Source organism: Dasypus novemcinctus, chromosome 3 (genome assembly GCF_030445035.2).
Source record: "Dasypus novemcinctus isolate mDasNov1 chromosome 3, mDasNov1.1.hap2, whole genome shotgun sequence".
Lineage (NCBI taxonomy): Eukaryota > Metazoa > Chordata > Mammalia > Cingulata > Dasypodidae > Dasypus > Dasypus novemcinctus.
In genome coordinates, this window is record NC_080675.1 from 83,405,411 (window position 1) to 83,419,653 (window position 14,243).

A 14,243-nucleotide genomic window follows, 5' to 3' on the forward strand; every position below is an offset into this window, starting at 1 on the left:
ATCCTTTTTTTTCCTCTTTACCTCAGGTAATTTTATTGAAAAGAAATAAATGTTATATGTCTGCTCAATTTCAGTCACCACAAATCTTTTCCATGTTATTCTTATGTTATTCCAGTTCATCATTGGCTCAGGAAGGTGCTGTTTTTATTAACTTTTTAAAGGTTGGCTTTCTTGAAAGAGAACATTACTCTGAATCCTGGAGTTTTGTATCTACATGTTTTGAATTAAGCAGGTTCAAAACACCCAAATTTTAATTTCTTCTTGGCATTTGAAGTCCAGATTCAGATAAATAACAAGCAAGATTCTCAGGCTATATATAATCCAATTTTCTCAAGGTTACAATTAGGTTAAATTCCTGCTGGTTGGAGTCTGTCACAAGGATTAAAAGGTATGATTTAAGAAAACATATGGAGGAAAAACTCTTTGTTAAATAGAGAATGAATAAATAATAACTGCAACAGATTGGATTCATAAGTGCCTTTTAGTTACCCATTAACCTCGAACCAGTTTTTGGCATATTCCATGAAGCATGTGTACAGATATTATGATTTTGAAAAATGAAATGGGTGTTCTTGTGTCTTTTTCAGAAGTAGTCTGGCACAGAAAGAACAATGAATGGGGAGGTCTGAGTTCTTGTTTCCTTCAGAGAACGCTAGTTGTGAGTTCTAAGAGCTATTATTCAACTTTGCTTTGAATTCTTCATCTTTAAACTGACAACTTAGACGTTCTCTCTACTCTAACAGTAAATGGCAAAGCCAAAATTCAAACAAGCTGGATCATTGGTTTGTATATTAAACAAGATGACAAGTAATGGGTTAGAGAATTTTGTGCTTGAAACAAGATGGTCTGAAATAATGATGAGTCAAAATATTAACAGTTCGGTGAGGCAATTTCACATGGTAATTAACAGCACAGGTATAGGGACTTGGCTCAATGGATAACTGTCCACCTACCACAGGGGAGGTCCAGGATTCAAACCCAGGGCGTCTTGACCCATGTGGAGCTGGCCCACACACAGTGCTGATGTGCGCAAGGAGTGCCATGCCACACAGGGATGTCCCCCGTGTAGGGGAGCCCCACACGCAAGGAGTGTACCCCAAAAGGAGAACCTCCCTGTGCAAAAGTAAGTCCAGCCTGCTCAGGAGTGGCACCACACACATGGAGAGCTGATGCAACAAGATGACACAACAAAAAGAGACACAGATTCCCAGTGCCACTGACAAGAATACAAGCAGACACAGAAGAACACACAGCGAATGGACACAGAGAGCAGCAAGCAGGGGGTGGGGGGTGGTGGTGAGAAATAAATAAAAATAAATCTTTGAAAAAAAAGAGCACAGGTATGGGGCTGGCCTGATTTGAACCACTTTTACCATTTAGTGATACAGTCAAGTCTTGAACTTCGTCTCTTCTTTCAAAGTCCTGGGCATGTAACTCCCCTTCTTCTTCTAACCTTTACTGTTCCTCTCTTGACTTTCAGCAGAGCCTTGCTCCTTACCTCCTTCTATTCTTCTAATCCATCTGCTTCCTGTGACTTCATTTGCCCATGTGGACATGGGCATGAGGATGACCCCATGGTAAACAAATTTGATGGAGGTTCCTCGTGTACCCTGGAATCTTTCACCATGTGAAAATCCATGATGTCCACAGCACTAAATTTCAAATCTGGATTAGCTTTAGAAACAGCAGTTAAGAGTATGGGCTCTAGATAGCAGACAGCTTAGGCTAGAAGCAAAGATGTTTCACTAAACAGGTGGGTAATCTTTATGTCAGTTACCATTTTCCTCATCTGTAAAGTGGAGAAAACAGTAGTATCTACCTCACAGCATCATTATGAGTATCAGACAAGTTTAATTCATGTAAATCAACAAAGAACAGCATTCTAGTTTAAAGCATGAATGGACTTCTCAGAGATCCTGGGGAAAAAACACAAATGAGCATATATCTTCAGTCTGTGAGATGTAATTATAGCCAAGTTGCAGAATACTACCCAGTCTTATAAAAGTTATCATTGAAGAAAACTCATTTTCCTAAAAATGAAAAAATTACCCAATTGTAAAGAAGGAAGTCACAGGTAATATGTCAAGTGCAAGCTAGTTAATATATGTTCCTAAAAAGAATTTAAACTGCATCCTGAAAGACCTCCACCCAATAATGAAAGATTCTTCAAATACATCAAAGGTAAAAAACTTACCAAAGAATCAAGTGAGACTACATTAAAAACACAGGAAAAACTATAATAAAAAGGAGAGAACAAATGTGTCACTTTTACCCCATTTTCACCTAAGATTACCTATTTTTAAACTGTTTTACAAAGTAGGTAGGATAGAGGTGTTAAATAAAATAAGACTTGGAGTCCAGTGGACAAAAAAGATGCTGAAAAAGCTCCAGGTCAGATAGCACGAACACATAAATTTTGAAGGCACTCATGGGTGAAGGTGTGGAACCATTGGTTCAAATGGATGACCTACTCCCATAAATTGTTACTTTGCTAGAAAAATAATAAACCACAACTTGGAGCCTCATTGCTAAGAAAGGGTTCCATGTAACAACCTGTTGAATCTTTCATAACAAAAATGGAAACAATGGAAAATGGGAAAAAAGCGTTGACAAGACACATATACTTTAGGTTCTAGTATCACTTAATATTTCTTAGAAGACAATATAATAATTAGTCATTACAAATAAATCCTAAAAATGTTCCAGACCATGATAGCCTTTTTTTTTTCTTTTTTTTGTTTTTTTCTTCTTATACAGTAGGAAAAGCAAACCAGAGGAAAAAATTTCTACCTATCTTTTTAAAATAAATAACTATTTGCAAGATTGTAAAGTTACAGAATTTTCAGAATTATTCATAAGTAAATAAATCATTTAGCAACCAGCAAACAGTTGCTATTTGCTAGCTGGTCACCAAAATCCATGGTCTCCTCTTTGTTGGTACACAGCTGAACTCATTTCTTAGCTTCCTGATAAACAAGATGTGTGATCATGTGACTGAGTTTTAGCTAGTGGGATGTGAGCAAAACTGTGCACCACATTCAAACCTGGTCTACAGTTACCTCCTATATATATACTGTCTTTCCTTTCTGGCTGGTGAAACCCCTTAAAAGTCACATTTAAAACTGGCAGACTCCAATAGTCTAAATAACTGCATGGAAGAAGGCCACCCTCCACAACTGTCCATCTACCAGTTCTGTTACATGAGCAAAAAAATAAACTTCCATTGTATTTGGACCATTATATATTTTGAGGTCGTTTTTTGACAGCATTGGCCTACCCTAAATAATGCAAAGACTGCATAATTTTAGACTCTAAATAACTATAGCAACTTATTAAATCAATATGAAGAGAACAGTTATGGGTCAATTAAAATATTCAAGGAATAAGAAAATTCCAAAAAGAAAGTCTGCCTTTAGCAAATAAAGAAACTAGTCAAAATACCTAGGCCAAATACATAAACCTGTGAACTGGAAATTTATGTTTCACAATCTCATTATCATAAGTAATTACAAGCAATATTATACTAACATTGAGTTTTTAGATTGTGCCAAACACTTCTAAACTGAGGCAAATACTATAATCCCCATATTATGAATGAGAAAATTGAAGCATAGAATAAGTAACTCACCCACATCTTACAGTTACAAAGTGACAGAACTGGGATTAGAACTCTAGCACTCAGAGGCCTGAGCTCACACACTTCACTACTATGTAAAAACACCTCTGTAAGTAGTACCATGCAGCCTAAAAATTCATAACAGAACTTGGGAAATAATCTAATTTATAACCGCAAAAGGTTATAATATATATTTGGAGAATATAGCTCTACGAATGCTAAGCAAAATCTGTGTAAAGAGGCTACAAACATATAGATAAATAACAACTGGGGTTCAGTCAGGAGTAGTGGTCATCTACATCACATGATGTAAATAGTTCTAAAAAGGTCAGCACCAGATTCTTTTCTCTGCTTATCTCTTTCTTGCCAGTCTTAAATCATAATCCTCAAAGAACATGGGCAGGGCTTTGTGACTAAGAATCTAACCTCTTATTCTTAGTTTGTTGTCAACCTGAGTGAAAAACAAAACGAAAAACAGCTCCTGGTAGATTTATTAAGCTAACAGCTTCAAAATCCTTTCCATTTCTGCCTTTTCTTTCCTAACCCTTCTAAGCAATGTAATCAATTGCTAAGTCTGTCAAGTTTTCCTTCAAAATGTCAATTCATTCCCTTTTCCATTTTCAGAGCCTTTTCACAGACCCTTACTGCCTATCACGGAGACCATTGTTTTTCCAACTTTTTGACAATAAGAAAAATATTTTATATCTTGATCCAATATAAACATCTGCGTTTTATAACATGTGTTTATAACTGAGACCAAATCTTTATGAAATAATACTTTCTCTTACTAAAAGCAGTTTATCCTGATAATGTTTTTAAAACTTCTGATTTCATCTCTTACTGAATTGATTTCATGACCCACTGGTGTGTCAAAACCTGAATAATTCTGACCACTGCAAACACCTCCTGTCTCCACACTTGCTGGGTTCCTGTCCTTTCTATTCATCTCCACCAGATGAAATTTTTAAAGCTCCATTCTAATTATGTCTACTTTCTATTCAGCATTCTTTATGAACTCTCCTCTTACATTAATCTTAAGAACAAAGTCCAAATTCCTTAGCCCCAGCATTTAAGGCTCTACCAACCTGGCCCTAGCATAGACACACCCATACATATTACCTCAACTATAGACAAACGGAACAACCCTGAATACAACTTTGGCTCTCCTGATTCTTTTCAGAATGAATTCTGCCCTTCCCTGTGTCCCCTGATATACCTTCAAAAACCCTATTCCATTCATTCAGTCAGTATATAGTTAGAGAGCATAGAAGGAAGTGGTCCCTATACTCAGAGTTCACAGTATGATGACTGTGAAAGTACTGACAAAGGTGAAGACAGTTACGAAAGGAAATATAGTGTTGTTGGATCAAACAATATGAAGTGTTCACCTAGTTAATAGGGCCAGGGCCAGTTTCCCAGAGAAAAAATAGTTTAATCTAAGTACCAAAGGATTAAAAGGAGCTACTAAGTGAAAAGTGAGGGTAAAGGTAATGTGGGGAAACAGCGTACCCCAGGGTCGTGAGGAAAGAGAGAGAAAGAGTGAAAACTTCAAAAAAGTGAAAGAAAACCAGTTTGGCTATGGCAGAGGGAATGCAAGGCCAAGAGGCCTATGAGTTGGGAGTAGTGGAACAAAAGATTGTGGATTGCTTTATAGCCCAGGTCAAATGCTGGTATCACAAGTATTTATTAATAAAGTCAGCTATCTGACAGGTAGCTGCCCATTTCAGGATATTTGAGACATGTTTCCTTATCCTCAGGGAACTCACATTCTTGGGTGGAGACTGATAGATAACCCATAGTGAGATAAGAATCAAACTAGATACATGCACATATAGTTCAAAGAAAGGATTATGAACTTTTCCAGGCAGATTGGGAAAAACTTCCTAGAGGAAGTAAAGCCTGACAGGGATTTAAAAAATGAATAAGAGTTCTCCAAGTGCACAATGGCTTACCAGCCAAGGGATCAGCATATGCAAAAGTACAAGGGTGTGAAAAAAAAAATTACAGGCTTCTCCACGAAGACTCCTTATGAATCCCAGGAGAAAGAGTCCTCACACTTCTCAGAATTTAAGGCCCCAGCATCATAAAACAGAGATAGCTACAGACTGTAAGGTACTTGAAAAAAGAGATTTCCTCCTCCTCTGTCTTTTTAAAAATCATCTATGGATGCTTACCACAGTACTTTGCTACTAGAAGGCATTCATTACCATCTATATCTGTGGAGCAAATAAATTAATAACTACTTATTGAAGTCAACTAAGTGATCTCTTATGTGCAGAAGGAATAAGAAAGGAAGTACACTTTAATATACTTTTCAGCAGCTGGGAAGGAGATTACTTAAGAAAGGGCTCGATAGTGAAACCTCTTGGTGCTGAAAGTTCAAATGGTAGGGGAAGGATTCAAAATCAAGGTGCCTGGTCTCCTGCATATGTGAAGACAACAAAAATGGGTGAGAATGACACAACAAAAGGCTTTTATGACTTAAAAAAAAAATCTATTTACAAATGTTGCGATAATCAAGGATTTGTTTCAGGCAAAAAACAGAGAATTTAATCATTCATTTCTTCTCTTCCTTCCCTTAACTGAGCCTTGAGTTTTAAGAGATCATTTAAATTAACTTCAAAATGTTCTTGTAGACATTACTAAGCTCTGTCCATACCAATGAATTCCAATGACATCATTGTTTCCATGGTAACTAATGCACTTCAAAAGGAGAAGAAACAGAGCAAAACTAAAAACCAGGGGGAAAAAAGGAATAAAGTGGTATAAACAAAAGCCTAACATTTCTCCTTTGCATTTATAGAATACTTTCTGATTTCAAATGCTTTACTATTATCTAGACTTCCAAGGCTCTTAATAGCTACAGGGATCTCAGAGATCATCAAATGGACATTTCACTCATAGCAGAGATCCCCTTTACAATGTTGCTGCACCATGGTTGTCCAACTGCCCACAGAGATCAATGCTGCAAGGTTTTTGCTTGTTCACTCACAAATATTGCTGAACATATCTTGTTCTGTAAGCTCAAGATATGATTAAGACATTCTACCTCCTTTAAAAATTTTTGTAATTTAGAGGGCATAAGTGTGAAAAAAGAGTGCTATACTAAAGGTACAAGAAGATGTCAACAAAAGCCAGAAGAACTATTATTAATAATTTCAACTGGAGGGATTATGCAGCTCCAATGATTCATTTCCACTTAACATTAGCCCCACACACCCATCCATGACCACATCCTGGACCTTGTCATGACCCAGAAATGCTTCGACTCCGCAAACTTAAGCTCCAACATTAACTTTCTGATTACAAACAGCTCATTCGCTCCCTAGCTAATCCCAGCACTGTTCCTATGAGCCTTATGTAGTTCATGGCTTTCCACTTGGAACACTTTACTAATATTCTCAGCTTTTATCTTTCTGTGGCACCTACCTAGCAACAGCCCAATCTGGACTGAATGACCATTCTGCTGTCCCACTGCTATATCCTGGCTGTTGAGAGCTGTTGAAGAAAATCACACATGGATCAGTGTCACCATAAACTCTCAGTTTCTCTCCAACGTCAAACGGAAGAACCACAGTACTTCCCAGTATTCCCTTCTACTATCCATAGCCAGTGATCTTTTCTTTCCTGGTATCTATTTCAAACCTTTACCACTCTAAAAGTTTTTTCTTCAAGCATTCCCCCTCATACTTTCAACATTTTTGCCTCCCACTTTGGGGAAAATACAGGTCATCAGGTAGGGTATCTCAGGAATATGTTGTTCCTTCATCCTTACTTCAGTCTTAAGAGGAAGGCGGGACACGCCTTCCTATCTAAGGCTAACCTGGGCTTTGAATCCCCTCTTTCAGTCTGTCCTCTCCTACACACTGTTAGGAACCTCTTACCTTCAAATACTTCCTCACTCTCCTTTTATCTTCAACTTCCACAGAGACTTTTTTCTTCTCATGAAACACAACTCTCCCTTGGCTTTCATCCTACATCTTGGCCTGCTCAATCTTAGTTTCTCTTCCTCCCCTTTCCTTTTAACTATAAATACTTATACTTCTTAACCTTTTCTTGCTCATAGATTTGTCTGAGAATTTTAGGCGCGGTAATGGATCCTTTTCTCAGAAAAAATTTACCTATGCACATATCCACATTTTTTTGCATATAATTATCAAGGGGTTCACAGGTGTCTCCCAATCCCAGAAAGCCTGTCAATAAACCCCAATTTAGGAGCAACTGTTTGCTTAAATATTAAAGATAAACCTTGAATTTCCAAGTTTCCCTCAGTATGCTCTCTGGTCAAGGGTCAAAATAAAGACCAGATGGGCTCTGATAGTTGCTAATATATTAACCTTTTAAAGTCCACAAAGGTCTCCTCTATCTGGACCCTGAATATAGTCTATTTTTAATAAACTATTATATAACTATACCCATTTTTATAAAAATAACTATTTTTAGAGTCATTTTTAAAAAGGCCTTACTCTCCCAATGTAAACTTACTAGGCACTCCACCTAACACATGCGCTGTTTTTGGCTCATAAATGGCAAGTCTGGATTTCTCAGTCCAGTATTTTATAGAACCAATCAACAAATATTTATTAAGCACCTACTATGTTCCAGGTACTGTTCTAAGCACTCTCCATTAAGCAGGTGTTAGTCCTGGCTCTGTTCCATTAGGATTCTCGGTCCCACCCTCTTGTCTAAGAGTCAAGAGAAAAATCTGTCAAGAAACAGTATGAGAATGTTTGCCTCTTTATTTAAGGACAGATAAGTCAAAATAACATAAGGACTGAAAGATATATATGGCCAACTTTGGTAATTAAGGCCTTTAAACCCCCAACTAACAAAGCCCATGTAGCACCTGCTTCATAGCCATAGTTACCTCAAGTGATAGGGTCAGCTGAAATTATCCTGTGGGTGTAAAAATGATCATTTACAGGGGAAAAACAACAAGAAAAAGTCTGGCTTCTGTTCTCCATCCCCACTGTACCTCTCCAGATCTCTTTTAAAAACTTTTCTCTCAGGGATTTCATTATACATTTGAAGATGCTGAATATAAGCTTCCACTCCAAAGCCCCTACCCCCCTTTTGTATAATAAGTTAAGCATTTAAAAAAAAAAAAAAAAAAAAAAGAAATGAAAAAAAAAAAAATAAGTTAAGCATTCACTTATATACTGATGTAATCACTATTATCCTGACCTGGAAGTGGCCTTAATAGACCATTGGTCCTATTATCTAATTTCCACAAGAAAAAAAAATGAATTACTTGTTTTTAACTCAATTTCATGAGTTCTGTTAGATAACCTTCTCCCAACTTTTTGCTGATTTGTATTTTAAAATCCCATATAATAACTAACCTTATTTAGTTATCTGGGTATGCATTTTTTATATCTAGTTTATCTTGGAGGACATAATAGGAAGTTACATTGCTCAAAGCTAGCAGTGCTAACAGGTGCTTTATTGATAGAGTTTTCAGTCTGAAGTATGCATTTGGTTCCAATGCTTCAAAAATTTTCCAAGCTAAAATTCACAACAGAGAACACCATGGGGTTTTTATCACTCATTTACCCACAAGTAAAATACTTTCTTATTACATTTTACCTATGAGTGAGAAAATCCAAACTGCCTGGAAGGTAAGCATACAGGTATCTTTCTTATCAGGTCACTTAATTTTTACAAAGGGACATTGATCCAACCCAGATTGCCAATGCACAAACTATACTAAGTGACAAGGGAGGAGAGTTTACTTGAGGTACTTGTAGAAGAGGATCATCTCAACCCCACTTCTATACTATTTTATGCTTTCCAGAAACTCCCCTGAGATAAAAATACTTATAGAAGCTTCCCTGAGAGTCTATTCATTCCAATACATCATGGGCTCTTATTCTGTTTCATGGTCTCAACGAAGAATCTGATGAAAGTTGTGAATCCTCTCCACACCAAAACAAACAAACTTGAACATCTAATTTTGCGAGGCTGGGGGAGAATCATGGACCCTGAAGGTAAGCTATGGACTGAACTTTAAAAAGCTCTGCGCTGTAAATTCTAAAATCTACTCCTGAATTAAGCAAGAGAGAAACACCGACGTATGTATTACATGGGCCTTGTACTGAAATGCTTGTTCTGAATTGTACTCTGGCACAATCCTACTTGCTTTTGCTGAGGCACACTAGAAGGAAGAACCTTCTATTCACTATAAAGAAGGAGGTGAGGTGTATTCGTTACATTCAGTTTCCTCTATGAAAACCTAGGAGTGATATGTCTCTGTGTAAAGAGGCTACAAACATATAGATAAATAACAACTGGGGTTCTGTCAGGAGTAGTGGTCATCTACATCACATGATCTATCTGAATCATTTCAGTGGTAGTTGTATTTGAGATAGTACTTCTTCAGAAAATTCATACCTGAAGGGTTTTTAAATTTTTAAAGAATTCTTCCTAATAATTATGACATGAATACGTTTGCACTTTTCTATGTGTTTTTAAAGAAACCATAAAGATGAACTAGGATTTTGACCACATTTTCACACAGATTTCTGCACAGAACTAAATTAAAACCTGGATTGTATTTTTCAACAATTTGCTTCTTCACATAGAGGAGTTTCATATTTTTTAACAGCAAAGCTTTAAGTACTTACAGGTACATGGACTTTTCGAAACATCTCAGCACCCTTGTGTGCATCCATCAGTGCAATGTCCTGGGGCGTGGAAACAATCACAGCACCTAACCAAAAGACAGACAAGACAAAAGGACAAGAAAATAATGCTATCTTTTAATTCTATGTGAAAGAATACTTCCAAAGTTATGTTGCCTACATGCTAAAAGAACCAGTTACATTAAATTTTTAGGTAATTCAAATGAATTTTACATAAATGAATGACAAAGATGTGCAAATGTCTGCTTTGCTCTTGCCCACTTATGATTCTTTATTTCTAGAACTGCTGACCAGTGATCAAGATCACAGGTATATCATCAGAACCTTCTTCCCATTCAGACTGTGCTAATTAGACAGGTGGACAAGATGGGCCTTACTTTCAAGAAGTTGTTAGTCTATTTGAGGAGACAGACAAATCAAGGATTCTAATACAATGTGCTAAGCATTATAATAGAGATATGCACAGGGTGTTATGTTATAAAAAGGAGGTATAGGAAGGGAAGATAACTAATTCAACCTGGGGGAAAGAACGGTGAAGGTGATAGATAGATAGGGTGGGGAAGTAAGAAATAAGGAGAAGCAATAGAGGAAGTTTCCAGAAAGAGGTGATTCCTAAAGCTGAATCCCAAAAGTCTGTATTACTGAAAACTCACTAGTATGGAACACACTGTGGAAAACAGTTTGGTGGGGGAAAAACTAGAGGTTGTGGCAAAAATTCAAATTCAAAATGGTTGTGTTCTGAACTAAAGCAGCACAGATGCGAATGAATGGAGACTTTCTTGAGTCTCTACTGTTTCCTTCAGAAACCAGATGGTTTAGGCTTATAATATGAAAAACTTTTTTTTTCTTTAAGTGGAAACTCTATAGTCCTCTTTATGATTTTCAGAGTATATGAATTTCTTAAATTGTGGCTTCTTTTAAGTAATAACCTAAAATATAATTAAATAAGCATTTTCTAGATCAGCTGGATGCCTACTACTTAACCAGAATATACACAGCCATGGAATTTCAGAACCCAAACCATTAAATGAGTATGAAGTGGTATAGTTTGTCAAGACTAATGAAAACAGAGGCAGAGTTAACAATAAATAATAAATTGTGCCACATAAAGGTCAAATGATACCAGAATATTGTCTGAAAGTATATTTAGAAGAAGTGAGAATAGAGAAAGGCGGTGGGGAACCAAGTTATCACAAAGCACATGGTAACATAGGCATGCCAAATGAAAAAACAATCTGTGCAACAATAGTTAGCTACAAAATCACCTTGTAATTGGCATTTTTGTTTCAACAAAACCTCCATCTTTTACTTTAAATTAATGTTATTAATTTGAATCTTGTTTTTCTAAGTTTTGCTTGTATTCAATTTGAAAAAAAAATTTGTTTTTAATGATTAAAGAGCTTTCAGCTTAAGGAATTTGTATAATCTTATAGTAAAAGGGTATGTGGAGGCAGGAACTTATTTTTCCTTTAAAAGGAAGGTCTGTCTATTCATTACTCAAGTTTGAAAAACACTAGAGTTGGAATTCAAATAGATCACAATTCAAATGTTTATTTCATAGCTCATGACCTGCATGACTAGGGAACTGACTTAACATTCTGAGATTCAGTTTCTTCATCTACAAAATGACATAATGATACTTAGACCGAGGGGTTGAAATAATTAAATGAACTCATGTTCATAGGATATTTGCCAAGATGCCTGGTCACAGAATAAACATTCAATAAATGGTAGCTATGATTGTTGTTACTAATAGTATCATCATCATCATTACCTTTATAGTTATTAATAAAATATCTTAAGAGTTTCTGGGAAGGTCATTTTTGTATTTGCCATCAGGCAGTTCATCCTACTTTTCAAACTGTTCTATGGATCACTCCATCCTTAGTTTTTTATTTATTCTACCCCCAAAATAATAAGTTAGTCAATTGTTCCTTCCCTTCTTTTAAAGACTGCTGGGAATCATATCTTTGCAAAAATTATATTCTACACATTCAATACATTTCCACAATTTGCCACTATCTGTACTTTGTTATCAATCTGTTCACTATTTGCTTTTCATATCAAGAATTGGAAGAGATCTAATGTGCTACTTCTCACCCCATCTAGCTGTTCGACTAACATTGAGCAAATAACTCAGAATCACTTTGGTCTCAGATTCCTTAGCTATAAACTGAGTGGATGGACTAAGATAGTGTCCAACATCTCGCCTATATAATACTAGGATTATATGATTTAGGGTTCTCTCTTCTCATTTCCAAAACCCACCCGGCTCAGCCTGACTTCCTCAGTAATCTTATTGCAGTGAATGTGAAGTATAACCTCTACAAAGTGAGCCCCTCAATATCAAAGCAATTGTCTTCAAATGTGAACAAGGAACCCACTTGGCTATTTCTTCCAAATTCTCTTTTTCAACTATTTACTTAAGTAGCTCTCTATTGTATTAGCCTTAAAAAGCACCCTTAGCTTTCATATGGTGTAAATATGTTATTGTTTTAAATATCATTGGTCTACTATTTGTATTTCCACTACCCGATAAAGCTCATGGGCAGATAAAGTTTTCTTACTTTTTATCAAACAAAACTAATGGCATAATGCCTTGCACAAAATTGGTACCTAATAAAAGATCAGTAATTAAAAATTTTTTTTCTATATTTTTAGAATCATCTTTCCTAGATTGCTATATCAAGAATTCTTAGTTTGGTAACTCCTTCAACTTTAAAAGTCAAAGCTCTGGCCTCTGGTTTTGTTGACAGTGCTAATGAATATATAACCTTGAATAGTTCGCTAAATCTTAATACATCTCAATTAACTCCTTTATAAAATGAATCTATTTTCTTTGGCCCTATTTACGTAATGTAAAGAGTTGTTCTATTTGGAAAAAAAATGTAAATATGTAATAAAAATACTCTGACATTATTTTGATAGTAATAAGATCCGAGAGAGAGGAATTAAAGTGGCTTGGTTTTCTCTGTATTTAACCCTAAACACGACCATCCATGACATCTGCGTTTCTTTGTAGAGTAGTCTGTGTGACACCATTCATACATCAGGTTAACAGCTTTTGACAAGGGCAATGATCATCTTCTTTGTCCCATCAAATTCTCACAAAGCATGTAAACATTCCATTGAAACTACCAGTTATATTTATAGATTTTTTGGTGTAAGATTTTACTTTTTTCCTAAAACATGTTCTTAACTAATGGGTAAAACCTTAATCATACTGCTCTGAAAAAAAATTTTTTTCTTACCCTTCATAAAGAATACAAAAATTGGTCCATATATAAATCACTACCTCTTTTGTTGTACCAAATTTAGTATATCACCTAAGTAAATCCTAAATAACCTTACATTAAGATGGCCCTACCTACAATGATCTTTAGAATATAAGTAAATCGTGCACAAAAATAAACAAAACCTTCAGCAAAAGTATAATCATTATATCAAAGGGTGTATCACAACCCAGATCTTTTTTAATTTTAAAGGAATCATATTCATTTTTTTCTTGTTAATCTATCTCTCAGCTTAAAATATGGTCTCTAAAACTGATATTACATTTTATTTTTATAGTTCTTGGCTTTCTGCTTGGTAAACTTTAATTGTTCCCATGGCTCATGGAATATGACCAATATAAGATAGCCTAGAATGTCAATGTCCCCTCTTAATGTCATCACTGATTACATCACTTAAGTTCTCCAGTGATTGAAGGTTTGTTAGAAACTTGTACTCCCTCTACTGACCATAAAAAACTGTCAACAGTAACAAAAATAATATTTACCCAGAAATAAAGATTATTGTTATCTGGGAAAAAACACTGTACCATAAAACACCCATCTCAAGAATCCCGTGGAGCATTCTCTCTTCCATTTTCGAGGGTAAATGTCTAAAACTGAACAATTAAATAACATCTTTTTAATGCTATTTCCCAAATTATAACCTTTGTAAAAGACTTTTTATCAGCTCAAATTTATTATAAAAGGTTAACT

At 35.7% G+C, this 14,243-nt stretch overlaps 1 protein-coding gene across 1 annotated transcript in view; it reads right to left on the minus strand.

Moving 5' to 3' along the window:
- The window catches only part of NUBPL (NUBP iron-sulfur cluster assembly factor, mitochondrial), a 208,991-nt gene that overhangs the window by 26,454 nt on the left and 168,294 nt on the right, over nt 1-14,243 (minus strand). Inside the window, exon 8 of the mRNA XM_058293598.1 lies at nt 10,240-10,325. Within this exon, the coding sequence (XP_058149581.1) occupies nt 10,240-10,325 (86 nt within the window). The remainder of the gene's footprint in view (nt 1-10,239; nt 10,326-14,243) is intronic.